Source organism: Gobius niger, assembly GCF_951799975.1.
Source record: "Gobius niger genome assembly, chromosome: 2".
NCBI classification, from domain to species: Eukaryota; Metazoa; Chordata; class Actinopteri; order Gobiiformes; family Gobiidae; genus Gobius; species Gobius niger.
The window spans coordinates 37490333-37508669 of record NC_136853.1 but is presented as its reverse complement, the minus strand read 5'-3'; the positions used below and the strand labels follow the sequence as shown (position 1 = coordinate 37508669).

At 42.0% G+C, this 18337-nt stretch overlaps 1 protein-coding gene across 6 annotated transcripts in view; it reads left to right on the top strand.

Annotated features, from left to right (window-relative positions):
- The first annotated feature begins 1086 nt into the window (after positions 1-1086).
- dock4b (dedicator of cytokinesis 4b) overlaps positions 1087-18337 on the top strand; it is a 163642-nt gene continuing 146391 nt past the window's right edge. For all 6 annotated transcript variants that reach the window (XM_079552363.1, XM_079552362.1, XM_079552360.1 and 3 more), the window contains exon 1: positions 1087-1300. In XM_079552363.1, the coding sequence (XP_079408489.1) occupies positions 1264-1300 (37 nt within the window). In that variant the 5' untranslated portion in view covers positions 1087-1263. The remainder of the gene's footprint in view (positions 1301-18337) is intronic.

Here is an 18337-nt window from a genome sequence, read left to right as displayed (position 1 = left end):
ACGGGGCCTTTCTGTGTGGAGTTTGCATGTTCTCCCCGTGTCTGCGTAGGTTTCCTCCGGGTACTCCGGTTTCCCCTACCACTAAAAACATGTACAATAGGCCAGGATGAATGACAGTGTGTTTGAGAGTGTGCATGGGGGACGACATACAGATACACTGTCTCTACCAAAATAAACCAATAATATAAAATCCATCTTGTAAGACCATCAAAAATTACTGCTGGGCTTCTTTGCAATGAATATAGAAATTATAAACACATACAATGTAAACAATTTTAAATCGCCGGCATTTATCATGTGACTGCCTTGTGCAGCCAAGCACACTTCATAAACAAGTGTGCCTAATGCTGCATTCATGTCTGGTGAAGGGCACTTGGCCCGAAACGTCACGTTTTGGGGTGAGCTTTATTAAATTTGGGAGTTAATCACGAGGTTGTGCTTTCTTTCTCATTGCATTCTTTGCAATTCCCCCTTAGCTTTTTTTTGGTTTTGTTTATTTTTTGTTTAAATAAGCTCTATGGGGGTTTAACCTCTACGTTGACGTGACGGACTACACTACCCAGAATGCTTTGCTGATTTTTTTTTTTCTTCTTTACGCTGTCAATGGCGCTGCGTTCAGGCACTCTTCGGACGGAGGCATTTTTCGTTTTCATCTCACACAGACCTTCATCAGCTGAGCATAAATGTTGATTAAAATTCAACAATAAAATCTACAAGAATTTACAGCCGGACTCCGTGCTTGCTTTTACGAAGCACTGCGTCTTTGTTATTTTTTAGAAAAGCAAACTAACAAATAAACAAAACAGAACATGAACGCAAATACAAACTGTGATTAATTTTCCATTTAGGAGTTGAACATTATACCACTATATTATCCTACACAGCTACACGGAAGTATACCCAACTGTTTTCAACACTGAAGCAAATGCGCCTGACGCGTATTTCGGTCGCGAAATAATGTGGTCTCAGTTATGACCTTTTCAATGCGCGTATTTCCTGCAGCCCGTGAACGCCCCCCGTGTCAGTTTCACTCTCCAGCCCTCTCTACTCCGAGCTCCTCCAGCAGCAGCAGCGGCGGCGGCGGCGGCGGCGGCGGCAGCGGTAGTAGCGGTAGCGGTAGCGGGGCTGCTTTCACCCCTGTCTAAACAATGCCTGCTACTACGCGCACCGGGGCGCACCAATAGAATGAGTTACCGGGACACCTAACCTTTGCTTTTCGCTGCTTTTCCCCCGCCCGCTCCCGTGAATGCGCCCGGCGTAAACATGTGGATACCTACGGAACACGAAAAATACGGCGTCGGTAAGTTTATTGCCTTTTCTCACCCCCCACCCCCCCCATCATTTCATCCCCTAGTATTGCGCCGTAGGACATCGGGAGGAGAGGAGAGGAGAGGGGGGGGGGGGGGGGGGGACAGGGGTTGTGGAAGATGTGCGGTGCTTTTGATATTGTGCGTGAACGTGTGAGAGATTTGCTTTGGAGTGAAGCAGCATCCGTTCTTTTTTTCCAAGGCAGCCCGTGATGGGATCTTGGAAAATTGAGTGCCACATTGCAATAGGTTTCTTCGCTATGACCCCCCCCGACTATTGCTTACCAAATCATCCCCCAGGAGTCATAATTAATTTGTCTTTTCCCTTTCATTTTTGCATTGTCACTCCATCTGCACGAACAACACAAGCACTGTTTTGTTGTGGTCCATCGGTGTCTTGTCTGTTTTGCATGGAAAGGAGGGGGGGGGGGGGGGGGGGACGGCGCGACGCTTACTGTAAGGTGATTAAGCCTAATGGTCATACGCAATTAACCCATCGTCGGTCGTTTGATTCGAGGCCATTTGTAGATTTAATTTTCAGGGGGGGGGGAAACGATATGAAGCTTGGAAATGACAGCATCGCAGTCTCGCCGTCTACCTGAGAGGGAGAGTCCTGCGCGCGTTACAGTGCATTGTTCCAGACTGGCGGGACTAGGCATCATAACAACGATCCATAATATATCACAGACACATGCAAAAAACGTACAGGGTAGTTGTCCTCACATTTTTTCCCCCCCTTTCACCCCCAGCCTTTTCATATGGGTTGACTTAATGAGCTGTTTTCATTGCTTGAGATGCTGAGCTTTTTTTTTTCCCTTCTTCTTCTTCTTTTTTAAGGGGAGACACTACAGGCAAAACTAAAAAAAATTCAGTTTTCAGGTTTTGGGACAAATTGGTCTCTGAACATACAAGCTTTCACCCGGAAACAGAAAATATACCTAATCTTCACAATAACATGTTTAAATATTGCGCTGATTCAATGTTCCCCCATAGACTTATATGGGAGAACACAATTTCAAGGGCCTTTTTTCTCAAAACACACTTTTCTGTCATTGTGGCGACACTATGTCCACGTCAGTCGGACCTAAAGACTTCAAATTTTTCCTGCCTTGGACTGAACGATATTTGGAAGATTTTTTCAGAGGGATTTTTTTATTATCTAATCCCTAAGCCCCATTTATTGAGTTTTGAATGTCAAAAAATAAGGCGAAAATTACATTTTCACAAAATTTTCCACTAAATAACAGCTTATTTTAAAACTAAACAAGAAATCCTAAATCCCCTCTGAAAACGTCTTGGTAACTCATTCATCAATAAAGTTAAACCATAAATTTGAACGTAGCTCTATCCATTATTCAGATTTCGGCGCCGAAAAGATAGGAAATTTGGGGCATTTTTAGGCATAAAACTCCTTGTTCTTATACGAAAAGATAAAATGACAGAAAACTTGCAACTTTCCTTATTCACCTGCAGTGTCTCGCCTTAAATGTCTCATAATAATATCCCCCTGAGATATAGGTCTGCACTCTGCTCGTGCTCTAGTCCCAAAATCATGCACCAACAACCATTCATTCAAGTTGTGCCGTCCTAATCCTTTTTTTTTTTTTTTTTTGTGCCAAAGCTCTAATCGTCCCCACAAAAATCATGCAATGTGAAACTTATTTGATTGTATTTTTCTTTTCTTCGGCCGTTATTGCAAAACTCGCGCACGCTCCTGTAATTGTTGCTTACCGTATCCAAAAATGCCACTTTGCACCGTGCGCTGAAAATAACCACAGTGGACCTTAAACCTCAGTCTTTGCCGTCCTCTCTCATGCACTTTGTGAGAACATTTTCTTTTCTTTTTTTTTTTTAGCCTGCAATAGACTTGTTCTTCTCCATTTTCCATGGACTTTGAGTCAGGACCCTGATCACTAAGCACTTATGTTATAATATCCTTAATCCTTGCTCTGGACAGTTCACCCCTTCAGCTTTGCCAATTTTGATAAGCCCTTGCACATTTATTGAATTTTCCTCCTTAATCCCCTTACTTGACTGTCAGTATTCACTTGACTGAATAATGAAAAATAAAAAAAACATTATTTTTGAAAACTTAACACCAGCTATTGTCCATGAATTGTGAGAAAGTGTTAAGTGGATTAGAGCCTATTATCTTCTCAATACAAGTGATTTGAATTGTTTTTGCGATTCTGTCCCTTTAACATTGTCTGGCCGCAGAAGTACACTCATTTGTGGCGTGATTTTGTGAGGAAGGAACTAAGCTGTTTTCCTGTTGAGAAATTTAGGTTAGATTATGACACATGTGTGCACACAGACGCTGCTCAGGCATAACTAAGTGACATTTCACTGCTTAACGTGATATAGGGCAACATTTTGGCTTGGGTCTTCAGATTTTCTCTCTTTCTTAAGTTTGCAATCAGCCAAGCATGCTCTGATTTTCTTTTCAATTTGATTTGGTTAATTTGCATTCTGTCTGGCTGCAATTGTGGGGGGTGCAAGAACAATGCAACTTATAAGGATCACAGTTGTCCTGTTCTATTGTGATAAAAACGGCAAATCCAGTAGTGAAACAACTTGACATGTTCTGAATGTCATGGGTTCATGTCAGTGTAGCAGGTGCTGTTTCAGTCTTTTAAATGCTCCTAGATGTGTGGAAAGAGTAAGACTAATACAATTTATACAGAAACAAGTATAATCACAATCTGATCGTGGCGTGTCAACATTCATATTCTCCAAAATAACTTGGGCCCAGTGTGATAAATGGTAATACAAATATAGTACAATGTCAGATGAAGTCATTAAAGGGATATTTCAGGATTTTTGACAGAGGGCCTCATTTCTTAGTTATCCAGAGTGTTGCTGATTTCTGGAGATATTTTTTTTTTGTAATTCATGCAGTTCTTATATTTGAAGAGTTTTGTGGCGCTAGGCTAGTGCTAGGCTAGCGCATTTCTATGGTATCAGCTAGCCTGCATGAAAAACAGTCTGACCCGCTCCACAGTGCACCTGAGGCAAATCACTTATAACTATCATATAAACCAGGGGCAGGCAAGTTTGTGTCATGGAGGGCCGATTTTCTTCATTGCCAAAACACCAAGGGCCGAAACACATAATTGTAGCCCAAAGTAAAGCACCTTTTTTCTACAAATATAAGTAAGTTTTGCACGCAATATATGATCTTATGGGTTGTTTTGCTGGGAAATGTGAAAATACTGAGCATTTTCCACATTTTAGAGTCATTTTCATGTATTTGGTCTCTGATTTCTGAATAAATGTTTCTTCAAAATTCTCTTGGGGGCCAAAGGTTTTATGCTGGAGGGCTGAATTTGGCCCCCGGGCCTGACGTTGCCTACCCCTGATATAAACCATATAAAATGTGTTTTTTATGCAGGCTAGCTGATACCATAGACATGCACTTGCCTTGCACTAGCCTAGCACTACGAAACTCTTCAAACATAAGAACTGCATGAATTACAAAAAAAAAAAAAAATATCTCCAGAAATCAGCAACACTCTGGATAACTAGGAAATGAGGCCCTATGTCAAAAATCCTGAAATATCCCTTTAAGTGGCTGGACAGTGCATTTCAGAACATTTTTGTGGAGGTCTAAACAACAGGGCTAGTAATAATAGCAATCTTTATACATGATAAATCCCAATACAAGGAGTTTGCTTTGTTATGAGCACATTGTGTTACCTGAATAATTGCAGCGATTTGCTAGTGGAAATCATTCAAAATTGTGATTTCCATTCGATTGCGATTAAGAGTGCAGCCTTATTCCGGAGTTTGTGTTCATATTGTTCATCTAAGGTTTACCCCAGTGGCAAAACAACCTCTTCTAAGCCCAGGTAATGATTTTTAAACGACCATTGATCCCTCGATAGTGGCTGAAAATACCATCTTCTCTCTTATCATGTGGAGAAGCAATCATGCCTTGCAAAATTATCTGAACTGTTACACTGGGATCACATAATATCCACCTGAACATGTCTCTTTGGTACAACGGAGGGTTTTATGAAGACGCATGTAACCGCTGCAGTGTCTCCTTTTTGGTTTTCTGTTTGGATTGCCACATCGAATCATCTCTTACTCGGTGTAAAGACTCCCGACTGTGTGGGATTGCTTTTTATTTTGCCGTTGGATTAAGAATGGATGCCCTTCGAGGGATTACCTTTATTTTGCCACTACAGATTACAGGCTACAGATTGCCAAAATAGGCTCATTCAGTTTACCATTGTATTGTTTACATTTTGAAATCCAGGCGTGAAGAGTCACAAGCTGATGCTCATGGTGCCTTCCCCAAGTCTGACAACATGGAGGTTCTTGTGTCAGGCAGAGAATCTGGTGTATGTTAATTACAAAGTTCATTGTGTTGCTATGATTCCAGGAGGGACAGGCCTAAATTGGAAAGAAGATCTAAATATTGAAATGAGCACATTAGTTGTTCGCTTCTTCAGGTGATAATCCCAGTGAACATGTTACCCTTTTAATGCCACAGAGGCTAAAGCTGCTTCAAATTCCTTGAATCCTTGCAGGGACATTTTGATCTGAGACCAAATGTGAGCACTGTCTAATTGGAAGGTAGCTTCCGTTTGATGTTCAATTCGCCTTACCAGCAAAAAAGGGCCCAGGGAGGATGACGGGCCACTGCTATTGATGAAATATGAATGGGCTCTTGGTGAGTTAATGTTAGGACACCGTAAGACGCCCACAGTGGAGTGATTACTGGATTTTAACCCCGAGCAAGAAGGCTGGAAGATTGATGAGATCATGCTAATATCTGATTTCTTAATGTACTTGTAAAGCTGGGGGTGTAGATTCTTTGAAATGCGAGCAAAAATGGTGACTGCTGCCTACGAGACCTATGAGATCAGGTAGCGGGGAGAAGCAGGGTGCCAAGCTGAGATATCACAACCAAGATGACAGAGCTACTTCCCAGATATTTCTGTGATGCTCAAATTGAATCTGTCAGAAATGCCATTGAATAAGCTTTGAGTCAGGCACTTGAGGCAGTGTTGTGTCATATTGAGAAATATGAAACCAACGCTTTGGACACGATGAGAGAGAGGCCTTTCCCCCTCAGTGAGACCCGTGGATTCAACCCACCAAGCATGTCATTCCTCATTATTAGATAGTTCTCGTAATAATCTAAAATGTATTCTGTGTGGCTATATATCACATTTTCTTCTTTAGACAAGACAAAGGCTACAGAGGAGGAATTAAAGTCTTCACCGAGACCCCAGCGATTCTCAAACAACGCGCCTCTCGCTCTTACAGCTGTGCGGCAGAGGATGAGCGGGCACCTGTCAGTGGAGCCGCTGTCTGTGCCCCAAGTCCAGAGTTTATGAAAAAAACTCAGCCACTCTTATCCTCGTTCCATTGCACAGAAAGCCCCTCTACGCTTATCTTTATATTTCCCACAAATGCGAGAGAGTCAAGTGGGAGAGGAAGTGATCGATGCACAATTAATTGGTAAGCTATTATTTCAACGGCCTTGCAAACACATCAACAACAGTCGTCCTTTACCTTGAAGTCGCAGCTTTGGCCCATTTAAACTATGAAGGCAGAGAAATGCACTGTCCACCGCCCTGGGCCATGAAGAGTCTTTATATGCATGATAAGCTATTTAAATGTATTATCTTATTGAATTACAGTCATCTGAATTCCACTCAATGCAGATGTTATATTTTGTGTGCTGTAGTGTATGTCACATCTATGTCAACAGCCAGGCTAGATGTGAGGAGACGGCCCCGTCCCCTGAGAGCATTGCACTGTGGAGAGCCATCACCGGGCCCGGGGCTTTCCCGCTCTCTCGTGGCTGACATGGCTTGTCCGTCCCTGGGGGGATGTCAGCGTGGTTGATGGGGGGTGCGGGAGGCAAGACTGGGTGGTTTTCGAGGGTGCTGGCGCGTGTCAAGGTTGCGCTCATTTTCAAGGCATCCCTCTCTGCTCTGTCACCCCTAAACCCTAACCGTGGCACCGGGCACACCCCTGCTGTTCCACAGGGGGATTAGCAGGTTGTTTTGGAATCAGCTTGAGGCCCATTCCAGTATTATGAGGCCATGATTCGCTAATGCTGTTTGCCTCTGGGTAATGTATGGACAGGGCAGGCTTGAGGGGGGGAGGGGGCGTGGTTTAAGCCGAGCCCTGACCAACACCAGCTTGTAATTGCTTCGTTGCCCGCTGCCTCCTCTCCATCTGCGGAGCCATCACCCCCCCCCCCTTCCCTTCCAGTGTACACGTATACACACATACAGCCCACAGCCATCATTCAACATGGACCGAGCCTGTAGGACGCTCCCTGGTGGATTGAGCAGATGCAGAAAATAATTTAGAAAATCGGGCGAGTTAACACACGCGACCAATCTGTTCAGCGTGCGCGGTTTAAATAAATCTGCATAGACATGTGACATACGACAGAGGAGTGCATAATTCAGCCGTGATTCACTGACAATAATAGACTTTGTACCAGGAAGACGGGAGCCGAGACGCGACTTGGAAAAGCGCCGCCGCAGCAGTTTAGTTTGTGTTATTCAATTAGACCGGGCTCTATTTGTTATGAAACCTGCAATCATGACACCCAAATTACACAAACATTGCTTTGTTTGTTTGGAGTCAACAACGCAGATAACACAGAGCAAAGAGACAGTTGTGTCATCTCACTCAGCCGTGTTGTTAAAATAATGAATGTATTTGAGATTCAGACTATTGATTGGTTCTTTTTATAGCGACTGTGCTGTTGGGAAGGCTGTGAACAAACGAAGGAAACAATACATTTTAGACAATTAACAAAAACACAAGCCAAACCTCAAACATCATGTGAACAACTCTGGGTCAATTATAGACCTAGACCTATAAGAAATCCACCCGTCGTCTACTTAAAAGAGAAGCTGGACTGTCCCAAAGATATTTTGAACTTTAGAAGCACACAGTTTCCATTGGCAGGCTCTGGTGGATTTTTTTTTTTACAAATTTAAAAATATTGCTGTTTCTGTAGAATCTGTTAATGATCAAAAAAATAAACCCGCAATAGGCGAAATCCGCGAAGTAATCAGCTTTATGCACTTTTCTCACTAGTTCCTACGGGTTTTCCCTTATGCCTGGTGTTCACTGTGCCATTTTTTTTGTCTTATTAGATTTTTAGATTCACATAACAGACGTGGGGATGGTAAAATCGTGAGCTGCTCTCGTCTCCACTGTGCGATTGTTCAAACTAAGAGACGGTTGTAGCGACCACCAAAGTTTTATCGTAGCCGTTTGAGGCTTCAGAGGGCGAATGTTTATTTTCGCGGAAAAGTGCAGGTCCTCAAATGCGAAGTCGGACCTGTTCGTGCCCGGCCTGTATTGCTCTGACACTGACCTCTGACACTGACCTCTCTAGTCACAGAGTATCCTCTCTGCAGCGAGAGGATACTCTGTGACTAGCCAATCAGGGCGCAGAACACAATGCACGTATGGCGTTCATGCACTGTAAAAAAGCATGCAAAATTGTCCTAAAAATGAATCCGCAAAACAACGAGGCCGTGAAAGGTGAAACGTGTTATAGTGAGGGACCACTGTACAGTACAGTACTTCTCATAGTTATTCAAAAATGTACTGTTTTTTTTGTTTACATTTATCCGTATGCTTACTGTGTTGAAGTGGTTTAGTAAAATATTGCAATATAATTTTGGCAATATTCTGTTAACACATATCACAAGTATATATTAAAAGTCTCTCTCTTCTGGCTCTGTGCAATCCCTGCTTGGCCCCAGCCTGTCTGCTTTGGTTGACTGTAATAGTCTGTCCAGAATGGTATATTATGCGCAGGCAGCTGGGGGTAGATGTCCTGTGTTTCCATTCCAGTGCCATCCCCGCGTCACTTACTGTAGGGCAGTGAAGCCGCACCACAGTGAGACGCCTCAGTAACTCCCAGCACATGCATATGGCTGTCTTAATGGCTTGGCCTTGTCACATTGACTCAATGTGAATAATTAGTCTCAGAGGCCTGCATGTCTGCTTGTTTATGGATTTCAAATATGCATTTTATTACCTTTGATGGAAAGGGTTTAGTAAAACATGAGTGGAATGTAATAGAAAAGCAGATGGACTGAAGTCACATTTTGAATGCTCACAAGCAGCTAATTGCAAAAGCTACAATTTTAGACCTTCTCGTCCCACCTTAGACCTCTATGTATAAATATGTTCTGACATGCACATAGTCTTGTGTTAGAGTTGCAGTCTTCTCACCATGCTCATAGGTGTGTTTAAATGTGCTCTGTGGATTGAATCTTACGTGTAATCTAATTGCAATCGTGAGTAGACGGTCTGCAGCCAGACCCACTTGTTAATTTAAGGCAGGGAGAGGCAACGTGAGGCCCGAGGGGCAAATCCGCCTCCACAGGACTCTGAGTCCCCTTAATCATTTTGAGAAATATATGATTGCACAAATATAGATCACCTTTTACAATACTCCAAAAATACTGAAATTAATTTAAATTAATTTCCTGGGAAGGACTCCACTGTTTAGACAACATGAGTAACACAACTACAGTATTTAACTTGAGTTTAGGCCTCCGCGAGAAGCCTCAGCCCCATATTTTTTGATAAAAATTGGCCCGTGACTAAGCACAATTGGATAGCTTTGTTGGTAAGGTAGAGATCGCACCGGAGAGACTTATTTGAGACTTAAATAATCCTCCCAGGGAAAATAATTACACCCTCTCCTCTGTGTATCCTATAGCAGTCTGTGAATGTAGCTTTCTTGATACAATCTGTGATCCTTGTGTGAGTGAGGTTAATAGGATATGTCCGATTAGTAATGCACCACTTTATCCCTCCAGTAAAGGGCTCTGCAGTGCTGTGTGTATTTGCGTGAGTTTTGTATGCTCTGTGTGGGCCGGTGAAGAAATGACTGACACGCCGTTTTCATAAGCGAAGAGCGTCTGCCGGTGACAATCACAGTGACTGACAGCTGAGGAGAGCTGTTTATGCGTCAGGAGGCTCTGGGTTTTAGCAGAAAGAAAAGCCACAAACACAAGTGCATCGGTGTCCAGTTGGATCTAATTCAAGTGTACGTAATTTTACCTCTATAGGGTAAAATCACTGCAATAATTCAATCTGGCATTATTCTGTTTCTGTTTAGATATTAAAACTTCATTATTTAGCTGTATCATTGTTCTGGAGAGTGTGCAAGTGTGTCCAAGACTTATTATCTTGGAAAAATGTTGGAAGCCTTGGCAGTAAAGCTAAGAAAGGTCTTATATGGCCCAACTAACCCACTCTCCCCAAACTCTTTCTTTGTATAGATACAGACGGCATCTCGTCATAGAAGGGGGCGTGGCTTCGCCGTGGGGGAAAATGAACCTGGCTAACGCCATGCTGCTGTGTTCGCTCAAATTATTTCGAATTGCACAACAGCCTGGGGACCATGGCCCAAATTTTCCGGTGGATTTGGGAACCAATCACAGAGCGAGGAGGGACGGCAAGACGATGACGCGCTATTCGATATACGGAAGCTTGTAGTTTATTTACGGATAAAAAAAAAAAAGTTTATTTACGGATCCAACATGACAGCAGCAGACACGATGGTATTTTTCGATCAAGCTTCAGACCTTGTTCTAAATAATTTAGCTCAAAAGTTTACAGCGGGTACATCATACGTCATCTCATACGATGATACGATTGGCCATGGCTATTTGCAGACGCATGATAGACTTTTTTTTTTTTTTCGTATCGCCCAATAAACGAGTATGGACGATCGTAAACCACACCTCTCCTACGAGAAAATGAATTGGTGGTTCCCAGACTAAATATCACTTGTGATTTTAGTCTGGTGTTAGCCAGGCTAGGGGAAAATAGAATCTTTAGAGAAACACAGTTTTCCACTCTTTTTAGCCATTTTCTGGTGGAATATGAACTTATTTATCACACATAAGTAAAGTCAAGTGTAAATTGGGCCCATATGGATATTTTCTCACAGCAGATTGTTCAGTAGAAGTGAAAAAACGGCAGTTGTAGCTACCGTTAGCATTAGCCCGATGATAGCATGTAGCATAAGGTTAGCATTCTCCGTTATTCATGTATTTATGGGCTGTTGAACCACTTTGCTCCTCCCCATGTCTTTGCATCTTTATTTAGTAGAAAACTATATTCATAATTCAGCATTTGTTAAAGTAGTTTTTGAATAATTAAAGAATTGTTTTCCCCCTTAACTGTTTTCAATCGTGACCATATATGGGCGATTCCAGAGATGCTGTCTGTATCTGTTACCAGCAGCCAATGAAAAGTTTGAACATTTGTGGAGCCACATGGAGCATTCTACAAAGCCACCCTAATAAACAAATAATCAAGACAATATAGAAAGATATTTTGTACTTCTAGCACAATCACCACTATAACCATTATTACTACTATTACCACTGCGGCTCTGTTATTGGTATCCACTCAGTCTAACTCTGGCTTGTATGTATTGCCAATAGAGGAAGTGCGCATTGATTAGTGCCAGCACTACTGGTGTTTGACCCACTGCATCACTATGGCCTCCAGGCTTTCATTTCTCTCTCGTCATGGCTACCTCAACAGCATTTTATGTCAATGTTTTACTAATATGGTTAGGCTTAGGTTGCTTATGTCTAATCAAACTATTGACTCTTTATTGGATTGGCTTTTAAATACCATCATTTAAAGCTGTACTTCCTGAATCAAACCGTGAAGTCAGAGGTAGTTGTGTTTGTAGCTCTCACAGACCCTCCCGCACATCCCGATTGCTCGCTCGAGTTCATTAGAAGCTCGTCTCAGTCGGAGTTCATAGCGAGACAGAGTTGAGACGTGGACCGTCAATACTACAATGTGCTAATTTATCCTCTGACCTCGGATTGCTTTTTTCTCCTCACATTTGTTTTGACTGGGCTTTATTATTTGAATGACATTTGCTTGTACGTCAACTATGCAGTATTTTGGATTGATTGTTTTATTGATGGCTAATAGAGGAGATTTGCAGTTGCGTTATTCAAGACTGGGATGGCCTATTTTTATTTATGTAATACAGATTTAAGCACTTTCACAGGCGCCGGGGGGGATGAGTGACAGAGGGGCTTGTTCTGGTCCACTTCTGTTGTTGAGCACTGTGGCCCAATCTATTTCTCTGTGGGATAATTGACCCTTATTAGCTCAAATCAAGAACTAAGCTGTTACAAGCGCTGCATGTTTCCTATGAGTGTCCGATAAGGCTTATTATCTCTCCCGACTACATTCTGAATTACAGTAAAATATATGATGTGTTTCATTATCTATTTATCTCTTTATAATAATCGGTGTTACAGACATTTGACTTGTGTCCCAGCTGATATACTACACAACAACCGCAGTTCATAAAGTGGGTAGTATTTGTCGACTTAATTGATTTTTCAAGGGAGGTTTGTCCACTGCACTTGAATCATTCCTCAACCAGTGAGGTCCCATCTCCAGAACAGGACAGGATCTTGGACTGGACTGCATTTGTATCTATTGCTGGAAGCTTTACTACTGTGCATGTGTTGGGTTGATGGGGAGGAAACCAACCCAGACGTGTGGAGGAGATGTTAACTCACCAGAGAAAGCACTCACATGGCCTGGGAATTGAACCTGTGACTTACTTACTGTGAGAGGAGAGTGCCGCTTACAATACATTGCTTACAATCAATCAATCAATCAACCTTTATTTGTATAGCGCTTTACAACAGCACCCGCTGAACCAAAGTGCTTTCCATAAGTGCAATATAAGTTATCAGCAACACTCTGACAATGCCCAATTTTAGATACATTTTTGACAAAAAACAAACTTCCTTTAGAGTCAAAAATGATGCTGTGCGGAAATTGTTAATAAGAAAGAGATGCTTCTGGAAGGGCCTCCTCCTTAAAACAAAATAGTACCCGGAACCTTGAGCTCCAGACCAACACTTCTGTTGGTTGCACCAGTACGCCATAGTATGAATAGATAATAGGGACATGACCCTGGTCTGTGAAAGGCAGGCGCTATATAAATACATTTTGCTTACTTACTTGAATTGTCTGAAAGTTTCTTACAAAAAGGAATTAACAATATGTAGCATCAATTAATCTTCCACTGTAATAATAATATTAATAATTAATAATTAATAATAATAGTAAATATTATGGGACCGTGACTTTTTTGTTTACCATTACACAGCTCTAAGGAGCAAATGCTCTACAAGCTGTTCATAAATTATTTATAAAGTAGGAACATGTTAATTTGAGATAGTGAATTAAGCTCAGGTAATAAAACTTAAATAAAATGTATGTAATAAGATAATAATAAATACGTTTGTAGGTAAAGTTTTAAATAGAGTGAGATATCTGTGCTGGCTGAAGGCTTTTTCTTTGAGTGATTAATAGCAGATATTTCTTTCATAAACTACACTTCAATAATGATATTTGATTTATGTTTAACAAGAATCGTTTTGTTTTTAATGATACAGAAGAGTTTGAGTATGAATTGGTATCAAGGAGATGCATTAAGATAAAAAATGACTTTATTGAATTAATTGTTTGTAGGTTATGGCCGCTAAAGGGCAGGTGCACCCCTTCAACCAGAGAAAAATATTCTGTCAACATAATCTGGGGCCCCGCTGGAAGCTGATGTAGCATCAAACCATCAAGGGGAAAGAGCAACTGAAGTGAACTTCTTGCACAAATATCCTTCAGGGCCCGGCTGTAATCTCCGCAACCATTGTAGTCAGACATATGAGCTTGTGAATATTATTTATGTGTGAATTTGGCTTTATTCTATCAAAACTTCAGAAACAATGAACTGCATCTTCATCTGCTACCTATTTGCCGGGTTTACTTGCCTGGCTCCCCGCTGTTCGACATCCTCACACACTGTGCATTTTCCTACGGAGCGTTCCAAGGACAGTATAAGGAAGATACATCACATTTCTGCAATAATGCTTTCATTGTTCCTTTGTGCCACAGAAATGCGCTCTTGCATGCGAGACTCTGTGATCTGCTTGCATCAGCCCCAGCAGACTGGAAATGTGCAGATGATAAAGCGCTCCAGACACCCTGCAGACTTCGGCACCGTGGCCACTGAGGAGGCTGCCGCTGTATATCAGTTTGTGGTGCCGCTTTTTCCACTCGCTGTCGAAGCACTTTGTTTTCATGTTGCTTTCTTAAGGAGACGCATCAATCTGAAGTGGCTGATGTTGAAGAGAGACCAAAATATCCGTTGTGTAGGTGAAGAGCTTTTGTGATAAAAACATTTCGCCGACCATTGAGGCATCCATCATGTGCCCCAGACTTGTTTTACTTCTGTATCAGCCGAGTGTGTGCTGTCCAATGTATCCGCAATGAAACCCATTCCAACTACCCATGACTTTCTTTTTTTGTTGTTGCACTTTTTATGGATTTGAAGCTCTGTAATAATACGAAAATGGCATGTCAGCTACAGCGTTTGTGTTATTAAATTTTGTATCGTAAACTCTTTGTAATGTCGTTGTACACATTCGGCTTATAGTTATTAGGATTACACAGGGCAATCTCTGGAGCAAGCCCCCTATTTCTCTTCCTTTTTGCCGCTCTCCCTCTCCCGTCCCTTCTGGTCAGGTATCCCGCAATAGCAGCAGTATTGACTCTGGGCTCAGCGGCCGTAGCGTTGACATTGATTGGTGTGGATGTGTCTTCTCTGAGGCTCGGCTGCTCTTGTTGTCATCACTCGCTCTGTCTGTTCAGTTCACAGCGGGGCAGTGGACGCTCTCCTCGTCTCCGTGCTGTTAGCTGTCTTATTACCTGCCCCGACCCGTGTGTGGGAATGTGTGTGTGTGGTGAGTAAAAACAGAAGCGGTACTAGAGGTAACAACTACAGATATGTGATGATTCAGTAGTAATAACTTATGCAAAAATCAAGAAATATGTGGTTTGTTGCTTGGGTTGCTATCAAATTGTCAAGCCAATAGCAGGCTGAAAGACACTGACTTTTGAAATAGCTTTCTTGGTCAACCCGACGACCCGCTTTTCCTATTCTTTACAATGACGTGTAGCCTGGGACCCAGTGTTATCTCCACAAGTTCTGATAGGCATGATTGACGGCCGGAAACGCATGGTCCGTCCGACATGGTGGCTTGTTCGAGTACAAAGACATGAAAAAGAACTGATTAAACTCACAGACGACTGAGAAGGAACGCCATTTTCTGCCAAAGCCATAGGCAAACAATTGAATACTTAACACATTTCAGATGAGAGAATTGATTGAGTTCCTTCTGCATTAGAGATACACCGATCCAGCTTTTTTGCTTCGGATACCGATACAGGTTTGAGTATCTGCCAATATCCGATATTAAACGATACCAGGAGACTTTATTAAAAGTAGTTACTGTGAATGAAAAAGTTAGTCCTCTATTCTCAATTGTGAGATCAATAAAGTATTTTTTCTTGCAAACAAGATGTGGTCATTATAGACTATCAATTAATAAACTGAAATGGACATTAACAAGAATAACTGGAAAATCGGACACTCTTTTATTAGGCTACTGTAGGTGATCAAATCATAGTTTCTGTCCCATCTTTGATTTGTTGACGTTAGCTTTAGCATACCATTGCTAGCCACGGCATTTTGCACATCGCTCAAAATGTGTCAAACTAACTCTGCGGTTGAACTACAGCATGTCTATATTCACTTAGATTAAGTTGGTGAAAGTTGTGTTTTTAAAGCGGTGAGAGCGAAAACTGGTATTGTACTTTTTCTGGTATTGGATTGGTGCATCCCTGTTCTGAATGATGAGAGAGTCTTCTGCATTTGAGTGGCACATCAAAAATTCTATCCCACAACCAAAACTACTACAGACAACTTTTACTACTGCCGCTATCACATGTATACACAGTAACATGGGTACAGTTACACTAATTCTTTCATTGTTTCCCTGCTGCTTCCTATTGTAATGATTCATTTCCAAAAGAGAGTATTCCTTAATCAATGCTCTCTTTAGTCCCCTTAAATAAACTCTGCACTTCCAGAAAGTTCTAAAAGAAACCAACAAAAAATATCAACACACTCTAAGAGGCCACTGCTCTCTCTCCTCCAGCTCCTGTGATCTGTTTCCTGCCCTGGCTGTTGTTCCTACTGTATCCTCTGAGCCCTTAGCTCCCCTCTATTTATCTCAACCTGCTGCATGTAAATATTTGGCTCTTGGCCCGGCCTCCTCACCTCTCCCCCCTGTACTTCCTCTCCGCTCAGGAAAAAAAAAATGTATGTCATGTCGACTTTCAAAAGGCCTTTTCAGTCTGGACCACCGCCGCTTGCATGCTAGTTTTCGTCACGGCTCCTTTTTTTCCAGCTAATTTGGAGAGACTGAAGTGTTCACGCCGATTGCAATTGATTTTTTGCACGCAAGACAGCCTGGCTGATTGAAATAGCTTCATTTCATAGAGGGGATTGTCCATTCTGAGTATGCCAGAGACGGACTTCAATTTGACAACTTGGAAATGAGATTATTGGAATCTGTGGCTCCTGAATGTGATTAGAAAGAATTTGGCTGGCATATACGGACCTTATATAGTGTCTGTCTTGTTTTTACTCTGCTGTATAACACATTTTGAAGTTAACGCTTGTGTTTGTTTAACCTCCAAAGATCTCAGTTTATTTTGAACTCTATCTGAAGCGAATCTTCTCCTCCCGTCTTGTGACTTGTTGCTTGTCTGTTAATTGAATGGGGCCTTCTTTGTATTCCTCCAGCAACACCTATGGTTGGCCTCTGAGTTCATTGTGGGGTTGATTGGCTTTGTCGGAAGTTGTTTTCTGGAAGCAGCACAGACAAACCCTCCTGCTTGATGCAGCGTATCCCCTGGTAGTGTTTCTAGAACTGTGGTACATTTACCACTCGTTAGACTTTACTCAATTGGGATAATACTTTATATGCTTCAGTAATTCATTTAAGTTTGGCATTTGTCTGATTGAAATGTGGTTTACACCCAGTTCAGACATTATACTGTGTAGTCTTTATGTCTATTTTGACCCTTTTTAATGATTTATTGATGGAGTCTCTCCTTGTACTTTCTTTTCCAACTCACGTTTCCCCCCTTTGTCTGCAGCTGTAGAATCAGTATCTGTATTTACTGAACTATAACTTTTGCAAGGATCCATAAGTCTTAACCTTTTCGGCCTTTTAAGTTCATTGTCAGTTTATGGATGGGTGTGGTCATTCACCTGCCTTTGCAAAGGTGATGTTTTTGTTCTTACGCTGGACCTTTAACGCCTGGATCGCTGTAGTGACTGCCTCAGCAACTGCTTCAAGCACCACCGGTACCGACCCTTGCTCAGTGCTGTAATTCCAGTACACAGAGAGCAGAGAGGAGGACTCTGTTTTACCCCAGGTGTGTAGATTTGTGGAACTTGGTTGGGTGTCGAAGACCGTTTGAACCAGGAACCTCAGATCTGATGAACTGCTCACAATTCCTCTATACCTGCTCGAACTGGAAGGAAAGTTTCCCCTTTCAGTTCAATGTCTTTTTGCACACATTTCCTACTGATCAGAAGACCGGGTATCATGGGTGAACACATTTGTGACACATGTTTGGCAGCAGCATGATTAAAACTGACACACATGCACCAGCGCATGCAGAAGGAGCAGAGAGAGTGACTGAAATAGATTAATTCATGCTTATTCATATAAGTTTGGCGTTTTTCTGATTCATTTTATTTAACCCGACTTGGACACTTTTTACACACTGTTGAGTCCTGATTTGATTTTTCATTTCAGCTAGTGGCGGCAAGGTCAACTTTTATGAGGAGGTACTTAGTAAAAAAGTTTGAGAACTAGTGCTTTTGAATAAACACAAGACATGGGACTGCAGCTACATCCTGGCTCTTTATTATGTGCTCCTACAAGTTACACTCTAAGCTCCAGTGTGACATTGACTTCCTTTCTCTTCTGTCCATTTGCTTCTGATATTAATGTCATTGATGTTTCCTTGACAGAAAAATATACTTCCACTTCTGACATAACCCTTTTGCCACAAGGCTATCCTGGCCATGCATGCACCTGGCATGTTTATTT